A 17,857-nucleotide genomic window follows, 5' to 3' on the forward strand; every position below is an offset into this window, starting at 1 on the left:
TTTTCCATGCACTCTTATTTTACACCAAAAATTATGTTTTGATTGCTATTTTAAACTGTTCCTATATAATGTACTTTTTGACATTGAGGCATGGATTGAGGCTGAAAGGGGGGTACATAAAGGACAAGTTTACTTAGATAGTTAACAGATAATTAACTTTAAAACATTAAACTTTAAATTACTTTTTTGCTTTTATTTTATTTGTTTGTATTTATTTATTTTGAGCTGAAAAAGAAAGTCTTTAGTTCGAACTTTTTAGTAAACCTTTGTGTTGCTTTCTTTGGCTGTAAAAGGATTAACTCACAAGGTTTAGTCAAAGTCAAAGTGAACGTTATTGTCATTTAGGACTACACAAGTGCAGCCTAAATGAAATTCCAAGCATCAACTCACCAAAGAGTACATAGGCACCAAGGATAACAAGAACAATAGCATAACATTTCAGTTTAAAGAAGATATTCAATACAAGACCCCAGAAGGATAAATAAACCAATAATAACAACAAAAACTCACAATCCCCCCCCCCCAGACAGTCATAAGTAGAATAGTGTACATAGCAGCAGGACAGAGTAGGCTTGCACATGTTAAGATTGTCCTCCTTTGTTCATTTGCATCAGACAAGCAGCAGGCACTTGGACATGAATAAAAACATATATGGTTACATCAAAGAATAAAAAAAGATATTGCACACTTTTCAGCTGAACAAAATATTGTGAATGATTACTGATTAAATAATTGGTGGCTAGTATCAGAGATTATAAGTCTCAACACTGTTAGGTAGAAGCTGTTTAAGTATCTGGTGGCCCTGCAGTGGATACTCCGATATTTCTTGCCTAAAGACAGTTATGCAAACCAGCCATGTGCAGGGTGAGAGGGGTCATGAATTATTTTGGATGCACATTTTAGTGCTTCTTGCTGCAAAGAGATTCTGGATTGTTGGTACGTTTGTGCCCATGATTGTTTTGGCAACTTGCACCACTCCCTGTAGCTTCTTTCTTTCTGCTGTTGTGCTGTTCAAAAACCAAACAGTGAAGCTACTGGTGAGAATACTCTTAACTGCTCCTCTATGGAATATGGTGAGAACAGCAGGTGGGAGCTTTGCTTTTCTGAGCCTTCTGAGAAAGTGGAGATGTTGATGTGCTTTTTAGACCAACTGTTCAGTGTTCACAGTCCAAGAGAGATCCTCCAAAATATGCACCCCTTAAAACTATGTAGATCTGATCGTTTCCACCTCTTCACCATTTATCATGAGCAGTGAGTGTGTTGTTGACCTTTTCCTGAATTCTATACGGATTTCTTTTGTTTTATTGACATTCAGGTCAAGGTTGTTCTTAGCACACCAATCATAGACCTCATCTATGTAAGCTCTTTCATCCTTCCCTTTGATGAGGCCCACAACCGTAGTATCATCTGCAGACTTATTGATGTGATTGGTGTGTTTTGTAGAACAGTCATGGGTGAGGATGGTGAATAACATAATCTATGAAAATTAACAGCTAATGCCATTCTATGACAATTTTGGACGTTATCCCAACCCTTATCATCCTGTCCCTGATGTGTTTTTAACCCCAGTGGCTCTTGAGTTAGCCAACCCTCATATAAATTTGAGTTTTAAAGCTCCACCCTGTCTTAATTGCTCATACTAGTCAGCACTATAAGATCATATTGGAATAACCCACCCCATAAATTGCTAAACTGTCACTTACTCCTTCATCCCTTTTGCAATTTTACATCCATTAAGTACACATCACAATAACTATAGCATTAACCACATTTTCAGCTTATCACAATAACTATAGCATTAACCACATTTTCAGCTTATCACAATAACTATGGCATTAACCACATTTTCAGCTTATCACAATAACTATAGCATTAACCACATTTTCAACTTATCACAATAACTATAGCATTAACCACATTTTCAACTTATCACAATAACTATAGCATTAACCACATTTTCAGCTTATCACAATAACTATAGCATTAACCACATTTTCAGCTTATCACAATAACTATAGCATTAACCACATTTTCAACTTATCACAATAACTATAGCATTAACCACATTTTCAGCTTATTACAATAACTATAGCATTAACCACATTTTCAACTTATCACAATAACTATAGCATTAACCACATTTTCAGCTTATCACAATAACTATAGCATTAACCACGTTTTCAGCTTATTACAATAACTACAGTATTAACCACGTTTTCAGCTTATCACAATAACTACAGCATTAACCACATTTTCAGCTTATCACAATAACTACAGCATTAACCACATTTTCAACTTATCACAATAACTATAGCATTAACCACATTTTCAGCTTATTACAATAACTATAGCATTAACCACATTTTCAGCTTATTACAATAACTACAGCATTAACCACGTTTTCAGCTTATCACAATAACTACAGCATTAACCATGTTTTCAGCTTATCACAATAACTACAGCATTAACCACGTTTTCAGCTTATCACAATAACTACAGCATTAACCACGTTTTCAGCTTATCACAATAACTATAGCATTAACCACGTTTTCAGCTTATCACAATAACTATAGCATTAACCACCTTTTCGGCTTATCACAATAACTATAGCATTAACCACGTTTTCAGCTTATCACAATAACTACAGCATTAACCACGTTTTCAGCTTATCACAATAACCACAGCATTAACCATGTTTCCAGCTTAGTTTGAAATTCTTCACCATCTGGGATAAAGCTGTTGAATACTGCAGAGTCTGCACATCACTTCATAGGGTCTAGCCTTGGAATAATGCACTGTTTTGTTCCTGGTGAGAGAACTAGCAGAGGAACATTAACTCTTAGCCTTTCCAGAAACTACCAATCACTGTACAGTCTGTGTCCCACTTCTCAGGACCACAGATTGGGATTAGTCCTGGTGTTTTACTTCTAGTGAGACAAGGATCACAGCAGTATTGATTTCTAGCTGTTGCTGACTGAGTGTTATGTCTAGGACTTCGCAGCTGATCTGGCTGGTATTTTGGGGGAACGTCTTATAGATTCATAAATAAGTACTAGACTAGCTGCCCTTGTCAGCTATTTTAAGCCTAACCAATTTTCCTTTTAATACTTGAATTAACCTGTCCTATTTGGTGTTAGATTTATCTTACCCATCTATGGCTGATAATTATGTATTACTCCTAGTCAGAATAACTAGGATCAGAACATAGATAATTTCAGGGGACCCATGCACATGATAAAGCATTTATGAGCAACATCTGTCCTTTAGTAAGTAAAGCATTTATAAGCCACATCTGTCCATTAGCAAGTAAAGCATTTATAAGCAACATCTGTCCATTAGTAAGTAGTACAGGGGGCAATCTTGGTAAATTTTCTATTACACACCCATATATCTAAGTTACATTTGAATATGGATAGGGATGAGAATTGTTTTAAGTGGATGGGGGCATTGTTTTGGAGAAGTAGCATCCTCTGAGAGATATACTTGTCCTTCCAAACTAATATTCTCTGATGAACTCAGCCTGGCAGCAGGTTAGGGAGGGAAAACACTGTTTATGCCACCGTTTATCAAGGTATATTATAAGTGACTCGCATTCAATCTATACCACTATATCCTATGTTGCCTCCTTTGTACAGAAGGCTTTCTACATGGCCAACCTCATAAGTAAGGGTATTTCATCCAGGAACAAGGAGGTTGTAACATCCCTGTACTCCTCTCTTATCAGACCCATTATCGAGTACAATGCCCCCTTCAGCATGTACCTTGCCAAGGACATGCAGCAGCTGGAGAGATCACAGAGGTTCCTGACCAGGAAATTCCAGGATCTCAAACACCTATTCTAGACAGATAGGCTAAAAGCCCTGTCCCTCTACCCAGTCTCTCTCAGTCAGGCTGCTCAGAGGTGAGCTGTGTCTGGCATACAAGGCCATCTTGTGACATTAATAGAGCTTGATGGTGGGATAGATTTATGTCCCAATGACCCCCTCCATCTGGGGAATAGACTTCCTGTCCATGTCAAGCACAGTACGTCACTAGACCTCTTTAAATGGAATCTGGATGACTGAATGGGAAACATAAAATATACCCCTGGGATCCCACCTGTGTCCCTGCTGGTCAGGAAAAACAGGTGCTGACTTTGTGGGAAAATGAGTGAAATTCTTGGCTAGGCTTATAGGAGCCTCTGGGCCATTGAGATGCTGCAACCATGAAGGTAGTATATATGTACACACACACATATATATATATATATATATATATATATATATATATATATATATATATATGTATATATAGATCTAGGACTGTGGAACGAAAATTCAACAATCCAGATCCACTATCACCGAACACACTTTAACGAAAGTGCTTTCACCAAAAAAGTGCTTTTGTTAAAGTGTGTTTAAAAAAAAAAATAAACATTACATTTACATTTTTGCAGGAAACAAGCCCCCCTGCACCCCACCCCCCCTACTTTTATATTCCCACTCCGAGGTCACACTACAGTGGGGAAAAGGGAATTTTCCCTCATCCCCACTGTAGTGTGATCTCCGCAACAGGCATACTTAGGCAAAAGTGCTTCTTCGGTGAAAAGAACTTTCGCAAAAGTATGCCAGGCCATTTCATATTCAGTGAAATGGCCGCTCGAGCATTAGTACTGGACCCATATATATATATATATATATATATATATATATATATATATATATATATATGTAGATGTGGATCTCACTCACATAAATGTCACTGTACAGTTAGCCAGTGCATGAGAATGCAGTGTACACATAGGCCGTTGCAGGAGTTTGGCAGGTTCAGGCTATGTAGGTTGTATGTTGATGCCAAAAATTCACTTTCTGATGTTATATGAGGTCTACAGGCTATGTTTTAGGCAGGGTTCCATAGAGTTTGGCACCGATAGTTTGTGAACTCAGTAACCATATATGTGTACATATATGAGTTATACATATGTATGTTTATGTGTGTATGTATATATATATATATATATATATATATATATATATATATATATATATATATATATATATTATATGTGTATGTGCGTGTGTATATCTGTTTGTCTGCATAAGCAATATGTGAATATCTGCTGAGAGATAAATATTTTTATTGTATGCTTACAGGACAAGTTTTGTAATACGTTACTTCCTTAACCATAATGTGCAACACGTTTCATTTAAGTACTTGCAAATCTTCACTTTTCTCCTTAAATATTTTCCTGCAGTGCTTTGCAGTATTTCTTCTATATACTAGAACTACCTGTAAGCAGATTTTGAAAATAAGCCTTCATCCAATATTTTGTGTGACACTATAATATGCCGATTTGGAACATTGTTATATTTATTATTTTAATGCTAAAATACTGCTGCATTAAATAGTTTCATTAACTTTGACAGTTACTTAATACACAGTTTGTAAACAGTTAGGTGCAATTTGCTCAGGGATTACAGAGATTGTAGATTCTCTGTAATACTGCATTTATACTTCCTGCATTTTGCCATGTAAAATGTAATTATTTATGCTGTGTTTCACATGTTTTATTGCAAGGCCAATATTTTTATTTTATATTATGCTGTGTTTCATGTATTTTATTGTGAGGCCAATATTTTTATTTTATATTATATCTAATGCTGTGCTTTTGATTACTGCATTTTGTGCAGTATAGGGTTTAGTTAATTACTTCAAATTAAATCAGATTGTACAAGGTTTAAATCTGTTGGAGGTTGCAAACTCAAAATGGTGATACTCCCAAGGTTTTACAAATCACAAGAGCATCTATTAGTAAATTGAGAATCTCTGCTCCTCCAAAGAGGAAGCAACCCCCTGCACTACCAATCTTTTTCTATATTAACACTGAAGTTACAGAAATACAAAGTAAAGAAAAAAGTAAAAAAAAAAAAATCACATCACCCACAATCAAGAACACAATGTATAACCTAGTTAGTGCCAAAGTACTGTAACATTAACTCTACCTTATCTTCCTGTTTTGAGGTTTCAACACGACATATCAAGATGTAAAAAGTATGTTTCCCAGATAAGAACTACTGATAACATGACAATGTGGTGATAAACAAAATACACTGTACTGAGTGGTGGTGCTGCAGTAGCATTGTCGCCTCACAGTATGACGCTGTACGGTTCGATTCTCAGCTAGAGCATCTTCTGCATGGAGATATGCATGAATGAGCGCACCTTCGTTGAAGGTTGTGCATTAGGGCTGGTAACTCGGCACGTAAAAATCAACTACCAATCGTTAGCAGACCAGAGTTCCGCTGTGGCGACCCCTAACCGGGAAAAGCCGAAAGACACAAACAAACTGTACTCAGCGCAGATAAATGTATTTATCATACAACTGTGTTTGTGTCCTTTGTCATCATACATACATTCATATGGTTTCTCAAAGCTTAGTTTTATAATTTTCTGGTAAATCTCTGTTGTAATTTATTTGTGGTAATCATGCAGAGCACTAATAATTATCCAACTGAACAGCACCTTCATGTACAGAATTTAACAGGAGTGTAGGTTTTCAGTGTACAGCTTGTGTAAACAACATTTTTATCCAATACCCAAGACTAAACATCTGCAAAAGTTCTTATTAACCACACTGGCAAATTCAGGCTAAAAACGGAGCTAACAAAATTTAGGCCAGGTTCTAATTATCCCAATGGATTATAATGATATGCTGGGAACAGGCTCTATTCATGAGACAATGTGAATATAACATTTATGAAATGAGTACTGTTTCATCCAATTATGTCAAAAGATGCTATTATCTTCAACTGCAGCTTACCCAGATCTGCCTTCTTCTGAAGTTAATATGGACATCGGGGCCAGACATTTTTTTTTCTAAGGCTATACTCCTCAGATGTGAGCAGATACAAAAAACAGAGAACTTCTCTCTTTAACCTGTTATGTAATTCACATATTTATGTGATTAAAATATGAAAGACGATAACTCAATTATTCATTCAACACAATATTATCTGTGGAGGGAATAAGTCATCCTCAGGAAAGGGACTGAGCTATGTTTTTTTCCCAAGTAATTCTTCAGTTGTGAAAACAAAGAAAAGAAAGGTATTTATACCACAGCATCATCATCGTAGAGTTCAATGACCACCAGTGGAGGGTCTACACAAATATCGGCCAAGTCACCATAAAGTTGAATGTTGTTGTACAAAAGCATCTGGTTCCATGTTGGAGACAGTGTTTGTGGAATAATCTAGAAAAAAAGATACATTGACTGATTTTATTGTTAGCACTCCCAATAACAGCATCGGTATTAAACACATTGGATATTACTCATCAAACATATATAGATTCCTGTAATATCACTTTATCCTACCTTAAGAGCAAACTTGCACTCACCAGCATGACTAACCACCCTATGACATTAGTACAATGAATATTTATTTTAAAGAGCAACAGAAACCACAGAGAAAATGTTTAATTAATAAAAATTTAACATGCATGCTATTTGTTACATATACAGCCTTCCTCCATATTGAAAGCCACTAATGAAGGAATATATTATTACTATGTTTTAGGTTCTTGTGAAAGAATCTATCACAGAATCTTGATATGGGGCTGAAGTGATTAGATAACTATAAAAGATAGAAAAAAGAGAAAGAAAAATTGAAGAACCGGGATCTGAACAGAAAACTGAATCTTCTGTGACAGGCGTGGGCACCTGAGCTTGTTTAAGATGAGGCCCTGATTAACAAAGGGTGATGATGAATTAGCAAAGGCAGATACCATGGAATGACACAAATCAGTTACTTATGCTTTTTTGTAAATCAAGTTCAGTGCAGGATTATTAGTCATAAAAAGGGCAGACAGACTTTATAATGTTGCCTAGTGAGTTTCTGAAATCAGGCATTGACTGAGTAACCTGATAGAGCAGACATAGTAGTGTAACAGTTCTCCTGACAAGGACAGCTCCATGTTTGTCTAATTACTGATCACAGTGTACCAGTCACACCATGTGTTTAAAACAGACAGTGACAACAACAGGATACCCACAAAGAGTTGCAGTTGCTCAGTAGGTCAGCCATATTAAATTTTGTTGCACAGCTCAGTCTGTAAGTAAGTTTTTACACATATTGCATTAGTTTATTTAGTTATATTAATTTACTTTTGTTATCAAGGAAACACCCACAAGGCATATATCCATATTTTCAAGTGTGGGCCAGAAACACTGCATAATTAACTGTGTCACACAGAGTGTATCAAAATCAAAGATTCAAAGATTCAAAAAAACGTTATTGTCATTTAGGAAACACAAGTGCTACCTAAACGAAATTTCGAGTGTTGGCTCTTTTACAGGAGAAAAACAAACACAGAAAGACAGACATGATAGGTATTAGAGAATAAACAATAACTATAGCACAAAATAAATATTTAGGTAGCTGATGCACATGCTTGTACACTATATACACTGGACAACACTGACTACTAGATAATTAACACATGAAACGAAAAGTACACTATACACAGAGGTGAGATTGGGTGATATTGCACATAAAGTGATTAGAATTGCACTTGAAGAGACTATATTAATTTTAGTATGCAATAAATAAATAGAATTACTGTATGGAAAAAAAGAATGAGAGCGTAACAATATATTATAGTTTTGATACATCCAGGTTTACGTTATTTATATCTTATTACTTTATCCAGATAAGCCTTGCTAGCATTCTACCACATAAATATGCTTTTGTGAGAATTAAATTATCTTACAATAAATAAGTCAGTTTCCGTGACACTATTTTGTAAAAATCCCTTACAGAAAGATCTTACATTTATAGTTTTACTGCCATAGTGTAGTGTTTATATTTTTCATATATTTTTCTCCACCTGCTGCCCAGCACACCATCAGAGATGTTGTTCTCTTTAAACTGTATTGTTCCCCAGCATATGCCATTAACTTCCAGTGATACTATCCCGGTAACTATACCCCCTTGTAGGCAGTTGTCTCCATTTTTTTCTCCAGCATATGCCAAAGATTTATGGACAGACCAGTTGCCCCAAACATACAGGCTTACAATGACTCTAAGAGCAGAATGCATACTCAGCTTCATTGTTTTTCTGCATGCCAACCTGCTGCTAGACCATTAATCTTGCCCGTCAACTGGGTTATAGTCAAATTCCAGCTGCCTATGCCACAGAAACATTCTATGTTATACATTAATACAGGATCCTATTCTGTGCTTATTTTTGTTTTCATAGATCCGTGATGCTGTAGCTCCAACTCAATATATATATATACTTAATCCTTTCCTTTCTTTTCTTTTCTTTTCTTAAAGCTACTGGATGATGACAAAACTATTGATGCTATGTTTGCAAATGCACATGGCTACTGTAGAAGGTTATCTTGATTAAGTACAGCCATTGCTGCCACTTGATGGTCTGTTCCCCATAGATCAAACAACTTTTTCGCAATATTTTATTAAAATTTCTATTAAATTAGAACCAGGCCCATGGTGCTGAGAAATAAATCCCTGACTAAAACCCAAACTAACAAATTTTCATTTTGCAATAAAGGTGTTAGGGGGTTTTTGATGGCCAATGCCAGCTAGCCCTTCCTATTGGGAGGATAGTGGTATCAGCTCACTGCATTAGTGACATCAGCTGGATAGCTGATGCATCTCAGATAGCAGTGGCCTAGTAAAGATATCACTGGCATTCTAGCGGCTGTCAGGCACTTTAGTATGCATGTGTAATTACCTGCGAGGATAATAGTGTCACCTGGGGGAATAGCATTATTGGCCTGCTCTTTATCGCCTGACTTCCATCTCTTGGAAATGCAAGGCTGTCAAGATTGAACCACAGAATTAATTAGCCATAAAGTTCTTCCTCTGTGAGAGGGTCAGCCCAACCTTCATCATGAACTGGGAAGCCACTAAGCTTCAGGGCAGAAAACAAATGGGTTATAGATCTCTTACCATGCCAGGGGCAAAATGCAAGACTGCATTGGAGGACTGGTAAACTTGCCCCAAGGTTGAATCTACACCATCAGGAGGAAAGAATGTATGAAAAATAGAAGAGCTATTAGGTTAGGTAGGCCTATAAAAACAAATAAATACAAAAAAAATCACTTAAAAAAAGAACATGATGCTCATTGAATAGTCTTCCCTTAAATCTGTAGTTACAAGTACGAATGACTGTGATGAAGTTTCACAAAACTTTGGCAATGTGACATCACACATAAAAAGGGAAGTAATAACATATGTAGGAATTAGTTTCCTAAGTATGAACTCTCTAACACTATGAGTAAAATACTGATGACAGTAGTAAATATGTTAATTAACTAATGCTTGCTTTTTCGAAGCAACATACTAAATGGGTTAAACTACCCAATAACCAAATTAACTGTAGACAGGGCCATTCCAAAATATAACTCATTAGAAAGGTGTCTAAAACAGTCATGAGCCGTATCAATAATATAAAAAGACATAAAAATAGAACAGAGTAAAAGGGAAAGGAAAGCCTGTTTGAGAACTGATAAGACCTTTCAGCATGCCTAAGCTATCTTAATCATTTATTACTCTACGAATTTATACCAAGCCATCTGTAGTATAGGAAAGGGGTTTAAAATGACATTCAAAAGAGCTATCCTTAAGCAAGAAAATTTGCTTGAGGTTGGTAACTGAATGGATATCCTGAAAATTAGGGCCTATTGCATAATGAATGTATACTTCAGTTGTGCTGCTTGGGGCATTGCAGTTTCAGTAAATTTAAGCTTAATTGATTACTTTCACCAAGGTCTAGCAGTCAGAGGAAGTGAAAATTCAGCCTAATGGATTACTTTCACCAAGTTGTAGTTTTGTACAATGATTTGTTAATATGGTGTTGTTAAAATAATATACAATGGCCATTCATCCATGATATGGACGGTTTCTTCTAGACAAAGCACATCAGTACCAAGAGGGTTATGAGTCCTTTTCCCAAGATACATTTGAATGCTTGATACATCTGTTTCCAAAATAAATCCAGACAGTAAAAGGCTATGTAATTCTTGTATCTCCAGTTGAGGGAATAGTTTGCACCACTGAGTGAAAGAAGCTTTCATAGGAGTTGCCATGAGATTTCTGTTCTTGAATTAAGAGGACATACCTTGATAATTACTGGGCTGACCAATACTTTGGGGAGAGAGAATTATTAACATATTATATGCCAAGTAATTACTCCTGTTTGTATTTGCTATGTTTCACTAAGACAGTGTAAGAACCCATGACTAAAGTTATCATGTGAACATTTTCCACATTACCCAGCCCTAATCTCTTAGGAGTAACAGGGATGGATCTTAGGTCTCTCTTTCTTGGGTGGAGATGGGATCAATCTTCACCCTAAATGCAGAAGCTGGTGCATTCAACAACAGGGAACAAATGGATCATAGATTCCTCACCCTACCAGGGGCCAGGTACAAAACAAGATAAATGGTTGGCAAGCTTTCCCAGAGAGTATATTTTGAGCCCTTCAGAAGGGATGAATGGACTAAATATACATAAAAGGTGGGGGCAGTACTAGATCAGCCAAGCAGGTAAAAAATGATACTACTATTACTACTACTGCTACTAATAATAATAATAATAATATGATGATGGTGGTACCTGTGACGATTGGGGAGAGATGGGCGAAGGTTGCCAGCCCAGGCAAATAGAATTTGATATATAATTCAGGCATTTGTAAATACATGTAAAAATACAGGCATGTTTTCTTGAGTGTAAAAGAATACTGTGAAATGTGGAACTGCAAAATATGTGACAACATTGCACTCTACTGACCTAGTGAAGCATGTTGTGACCCTTTCATGTTATAATTCGGCTCCAGTTAGTCTGGATGAAGGTTTTATGCCCATTGTTTTAAGGCTAAAGTTTATGACCAGAATTTAGATGTGGAATGTGCTTTATTGCTCTGGTTTCTGTTAGAGTATACATGTGAAATGACTTATATTGTTGTAAGTTTCTGAGCAGGTGTTAGATTGCTAAATAATGCAGTTTGTGGCCTGAGAACACTGACCAGGTGTCAACATTATGCAATATGAATACTGGGAAAACCTAAGTGTCAAAATGATGTAATTTGGGAGGGCCTCAGCAGAGCTGTTGTTTAGTGTTTAAAAACTATTGTTCAGTAAGAGACTGAGAGCATTTTGATCTTGGATATCTAACTCAGCACTCTGCCAAGCTCACATGTAAGGTTCTAGCACTGTGATTTCTTGTAGGAATAGTTAAAGGTAATAAAGATTAATTAGGTATTTTTCTTTGAAATCAGACCTGTCCTACTGTATTATTTTAAGTTTCTGTGTGATCTCTGAACTCTTATATATCTCTGTGGTGTAGTAGTTTTGTCTTGTGTTTTAATTATTATTAAATATTTTTAAACCTTCTACCTGTGGCTGGTCTATGTAGAGATAAATTATGCTTTAGAGTTCATTATATATTTATAGAGTTTACTGTCTAAGCCCTTCCAATAAGCCTAGACTGAATACTTACATTACCAATTGGATAATAATATTGCACAGTAATAATTGGACACCCTTTTAAGGGCCTTTTAGTAGCTGATATTATTAGCTGGGTGGTAGCAGGGATTACTACCGTATGGTCTGGGTAAAGGGGCACAGCTGGATAATCTGTGTCAGGCTTTCCCAGGAGTGTCTGTGAAGTTGTATAAATACTTATCTCAAAGTTTGTGGTGTCAGCTACTTGGGCAGGACTGGTTGGATAGAGAGGGTGCTGGAGGTTTTAGCTTGTCCAGCTATGCTGAGACCTGGACCCTATAGCTTTGCCAGTTGGGAGTCTTATTGGGGATCTGGTGAGCAAAGGAGCAACCAGCCCCAGACTGGCTGTGATCTCTGTGTGCACTTAAGGGAAATTGTACTTTACTGTGTGTATTAGTTATCCTTTCCTCTCTTCTAGGAGATGACCTCCCTGGTGTTAGTGGTGAGGATTGAGGATCCTTGATTGCTGGGTCAGGGCACGGTCATCACAGTGCCAATAAAATAGTCCTTCTAGATATCAATTGTAACAACCAGTTGGAATGACTTTCACTCATTACAGTAGGGTGGCGCCTATAGGTTTTTCTGCAGTTACATCCTTCTGATGCCTATAGGCATCAGATATTGCTTGTTCATATTTGCATTATTAATTTCAAAACCATGCTACACACAAATATTAAAAGATTTCATCTTAAAGTATACACAATGGCAAACACAACTTTGTTGATAATCTGACCTATGTCTGGTGTAGGTAAAGAGAAATCATATGATATTAATTTGCATTGTCAAAAAGTTCATGCTTTTCTAAATATCTTGACAACCATGTACCACAAACAGAACTGCTTAGTATCAAATGAAAGCTCTTGGCTGGATGAACAAATTTTTACTAAGAGTATGTGTGCAACTTGAGTGGTTTCTGAGATATTTTAACTTGTTTTGAAAATATCACAAATTTAATAATTACTGGCCGGGATTCAGTAATCCTCCGAGTAAGACTAACCAAATCTTACTCGGAGACTGATGTTTAAGCCTATGATGTCAGAGCATCATGCATATGCATGAGGGCGCTGATTCAACTGGAAGGCTTACACAGAGCGTTTAAGACTGCAGGGGGCATGTTGGACTGTCGAGCAGTCCAAATATCCACGCCCCTGCAACCATATAAAGTGAAAATGAGAAATGCAAGGAGCGAGTCTACTGAAATGCATACATAGCAAACTGTACACATCTCCACATACTAAACCCCTTTGTAAATGTAAAATGTAAACTAATTTTTTTCTATAATTCCTGATATAGCTGCCCGTATTTGCGCGTGTGTGCGCGGGTGTGCCCATTGCTTAGCTGCAGTTAGCAATTTCGACATCGAAGAGCATAATAAAAAATGTTTATGCAAATCAAACCAAATAGCAATAGTGTAGTGGTAGAGCGTTTGCACAAAGAGGAGGCATTCCCGGTTCTAGTCCCACCACTCCCCTGTCTATTTTATGTTTTAAATTAGTATATAAAATAATTCCTGACATATATGAATGAAATATTAGTAAATAGCATTGAAATGGCCTATGTATTAGTGAACAAAATGTATACATATAAAGATAAGAAGGTGAGCAGCATTGAGGATATTGACATATAATTGCCCATAGCTAAGCAGCATTTTACCTAGCACAATATAATTGCCCATGGCTAAGCAGCATTTTACCCAATACAATAAAATTGCCCATAGCTAAGCAGGGTCTTACCTAGCGCAATAAAAGTGCCCATAGATAAGCAGGGTTTTACCTAGCGCAATATTATTGCTTATAGCTAAGCAGCGTTATACCTAGCGCAATACGTTTGCGTGGAGCTGTGCACCATGCTAACAAGTGCACCGTTGGGCAATATGGAGCAACATAGTGCAAAGTGGCCTAAACACAGACACACCCCCTAGCCTGTCTGGACAGTAGTAAAATAAAAAGCAATGACAATGTTCGAACCCGGGACAATGTGTACCATAATCAAAGTACTGAACCACTAAGCCATGACAGCTTAGGATAAACATGCACTGTTAACATACATATAAATGGAAGATTAACCATTGCTAAGCATGTCTGCAGTCAACCGAGAACTTTCAAAAATGGCCAATCACAAAAAAGTGCAGGAAATGCGGTATATTTAAGCTCCATAGGCGGGAATACTTGCCATTACTGATTGTAGCTCCCATCTACAGTCAGAATGGCTGGTGCTGGAGAGGGTACACGCTTTCGAGCGCAACGCTGGGGCATTGAGGAGTCAAAATACATCATTTGGCTCCTTGTCCACCATCATGAGTCAAGACTCCTGCAGATCCAGTTTTAAGGGACGGAGTACAAAGCAGAGGCTTGGTACTGGTTAGTTCATGATCTCACTAGTGCCACAGGCATCCCTCGGACTGGTAAGCAGGTCCATCACCACCATGCAGACCTGAAAAAATAGAAGCAGGGCCTACTGAACCAATGGATACAGGAGGCCCGTGGGATGCAAGATGCCCCACTACTGAGTAGGTAGCCATGGAATGAACTATGTAAGACATGCTAATCTAGTCTATATAATGGAGAGGTATGTCTCAATATCCCTTCATTTACTTCACAGCTGCAGGTGTCCCTGCTGCGAATCAGCAAGCCAATGCGGATAGGCTGCTAAGGCTGCACCACCAGGCAGGTTAGTAATTATTCTGCATGTATTGTTATATAAAATAGGTGAGAGAGCCTGAAATAAAAGTGTTGTAGCCCAATAATTAAGCCATAAAATGCCCTGAATAATTTTTCTGCATGTACTATTATATAAAATAAGTCAGAGAGCCAGAAAAAGAGTGTAGTAACCCATTAATAAAGGTAAAATAAGTCCAGAATAATATCTCAGCATGTACTGTTATATAAAATAAGTGAGCAAGCCTGAAAAAGAGTGTTGTAACCTATTAATAAAGATATAATACGTCTTGAATAAGTCTTCTGTATGCACTGTAATATCAAATAAATGAGAGAGCCTTTAGAAAAGTGTGTAATGTAATTAATAAAGGTATAATACTTGGAGTGTATCTGTGTCACTTTCTTTGAAATGTTGTTGTACCCTTGCATTATATAAATAGTACTGTTGTATTAAGTGCTGTCAACCCACACTTTGGCAGTCCCATATAAAGTGGATGAAGGAAGTGCCAGTAGCTGTGAAGCATATATACAGTCCTCAACAGTTGGTTAATGGCTGGCATGCATAGGTAAATCTGGCACATGAGTAGCTTGTTAATGTGTTCCCCAGAAATGTGAGTGTGTTACATGAAATGTAGGTTTCTGTAGAAATATAACTGAAAATGTCACGTGAACACATCCAGATATGCAGATATATAAATATAAATAAAATATATAACTATGTAGCAGTAACATCTGCATCTTGGAAAGTTAGTATATCAGATATAGGTCAGGTATATAATAAACTAGCCAAACCCATTACACAACCTAATACACATTTCCTAGTGTAATAATACATGTAGGGGATATACACCTGCAGTCAATAGGAATGTAGTGTAGACTAAAAGTACTTATAAGATGTTAATGGAGGTATCTTTTTACACCCTACTGTATGTGCATAAACAAGGCAATTCCACACCTCAATGGGTATGTCTAATCTCAAAACATTTGTTGGGACATATGTCCTATTGTTCCATAAATATCTGCATTTACTTTGATGCATGTGCCCTGTTCAAACACCACAATCTTGGTGGCCTGTTGCCACCAATCATCCCTGCATGCTGTTGGAATGTCCGCTGTTGTTCAATATATGCATGTGTTATGCTTGCTGTTCAACTGTTGGAACCCTGGTGTGTTGGGTTAATGGGAATATTACTGCATGCTGTTATAACTAATTTGGAATGCTGTTGTCTATGTTGTAATTAAACACACCTAAACACAGAACGTATGGGAAGGCCGGTCCCAGCAGACCCACCTGTCCCTCCTCAGCTGACGATTGCACCTGGCACCAGCAGGTCCGGTGCCCAGCCCGGGCCCCCCTCCTCCATTGGTCCTGTGCCACCTTCGGGTGGAAGCGCTGCAGGGGATGGGGCTCATCCCCCCCGTGCAAGCGTGGATGGAGAAGGGCCACCTGTCACCCTCCGAAGGGTCCGGGCTGTGGTGCGTAGGGAGATCCAGTGTTCAGTCGCTGATCCCCTACGCCAGCTCGAGGCAAGAGTGGCGCGACTCGGGTGAGCCTGACCCTCCTACACAGCCCCCAGCACAGCCACCCTCGGGGCTGTGAAGGTGCAGTGGTGACTGCCCATGGGTGGGGATCTCAGTTCCACTGTTACCATCTATGGGCTCATGGGCTTGCGATTTCCAAACATCCGTCCCCATCAATTGTGTTCACCCACCCCCATGTGTCATATTCTGCCCCATATGCATCTTGTTTGTCTTGTCTGTTTACCTTCCCAACCTACCTCCCCAAATATCCTCTACCTCACATTCCGCTCTCACTTGAAAAAAAAAAAAAGGGCAATCTGTACCCACAAAAAAATTATGCCCCATACATAGCTGCCCATTTCACACACGTCCACTGGACATGTAAACTGATAATTAAAATTGGCAGTACGATATACTTTGTTGTCCTCACCCCACTCTCAGGGGTGAAAGGTTTCAAATCTCACTCTAAATTCCTAACATATACACAGCTGTTGCTGGTAAAGAAATGGACAGTTATGGACCTTCCCAACATCCATCCTGCACATCCTTAGCTGTTTTCCCTACTGTCTTTTCCTCTTTGTGCCCCCTTTTTCACCACTTTCCTATCTCCCCGTTTTCCTTTCTTTCAAAGAAATTAGCGTGGGGGTTAGCGGGAGTAAGCACTTTTAATCAGTAGTTAGCGGGTTTGAGCGAGTGTGCGCATGTGTGCGCTTAGCTAAGTATTGCTAAGTGTCACGCAAACCCACGCAAACCCGCTTACAACTGCTTAAAAGTGCCTTAGTCACTCTGCATGGCAGGGCCCTTGTTCTGCTGAGCAGCAAAATAAAACACCTCTGTCAGTCTCGAACCCCGGACCTTGGACACACTACACTGCATGAAGTACCACTAAGCCACAGTAAATATACAACAAGTTGGTGCTGTAATAAATATATCATGCATTACAAGTGAATGTAAAGGGAAAATAGGAATGCCATAACACAAATCTTGTTCTGTGGATCTTTACCAGCAGTTGTTGTGGAATTGCATGACATGACTGTGAAAAGAGAACCAGCCATTCTAGCAGGAAATAATGTTACAGTAGCACTTTACAAACCCCACACAGTGTCAGAACAGAATAAACACTGGCATATTTGAATAGGCCAGAGGCCATACTTCCCAACTGTGTCTGCTTTTC

At 38.0% G+C, this 17,857-nt stretch overlaps 1 protein-coding gene across 2 annotated transcripts in view; it reads right to left on the bottom strand.

The window, feature by feature from the left end:
- The window catches only part of LOC122798011 (fer-1-like protein 6), a 1,810,759-nt gene that overhangs the window by 645,540 nt on the left and 1,147,362 nt on the right, over window positions 1–17,857 (bottom strand). For both annotated transcript variants that reach the window (XM_044066595.1, XM_044066597.1), the window contains exon 21: window positions 7,094–7,228. In XM_044066595.1, the coding sequence (XP_043922530.1) occupies window positions 7,094–7,228 (135 nt within the window). The remainder of the gene's footprint in view (window positions 1–7,093; window positions 7,229–17,857) is intronic.

The sequence above is a fragment of the Protopterus annectens genome, chromosome 3.part1, assembly GCF_019279795.1.
Source record: "Protopterus annectens isolate FY-2018-M chromosome 3.part1, PAN1.0, whole genome shotgun sequence".
NCBI lineage: Eukaryota > Metazoa > Chordata > Ceratodontiformes > Protopteridae > Protopterus > Protopterus annectens.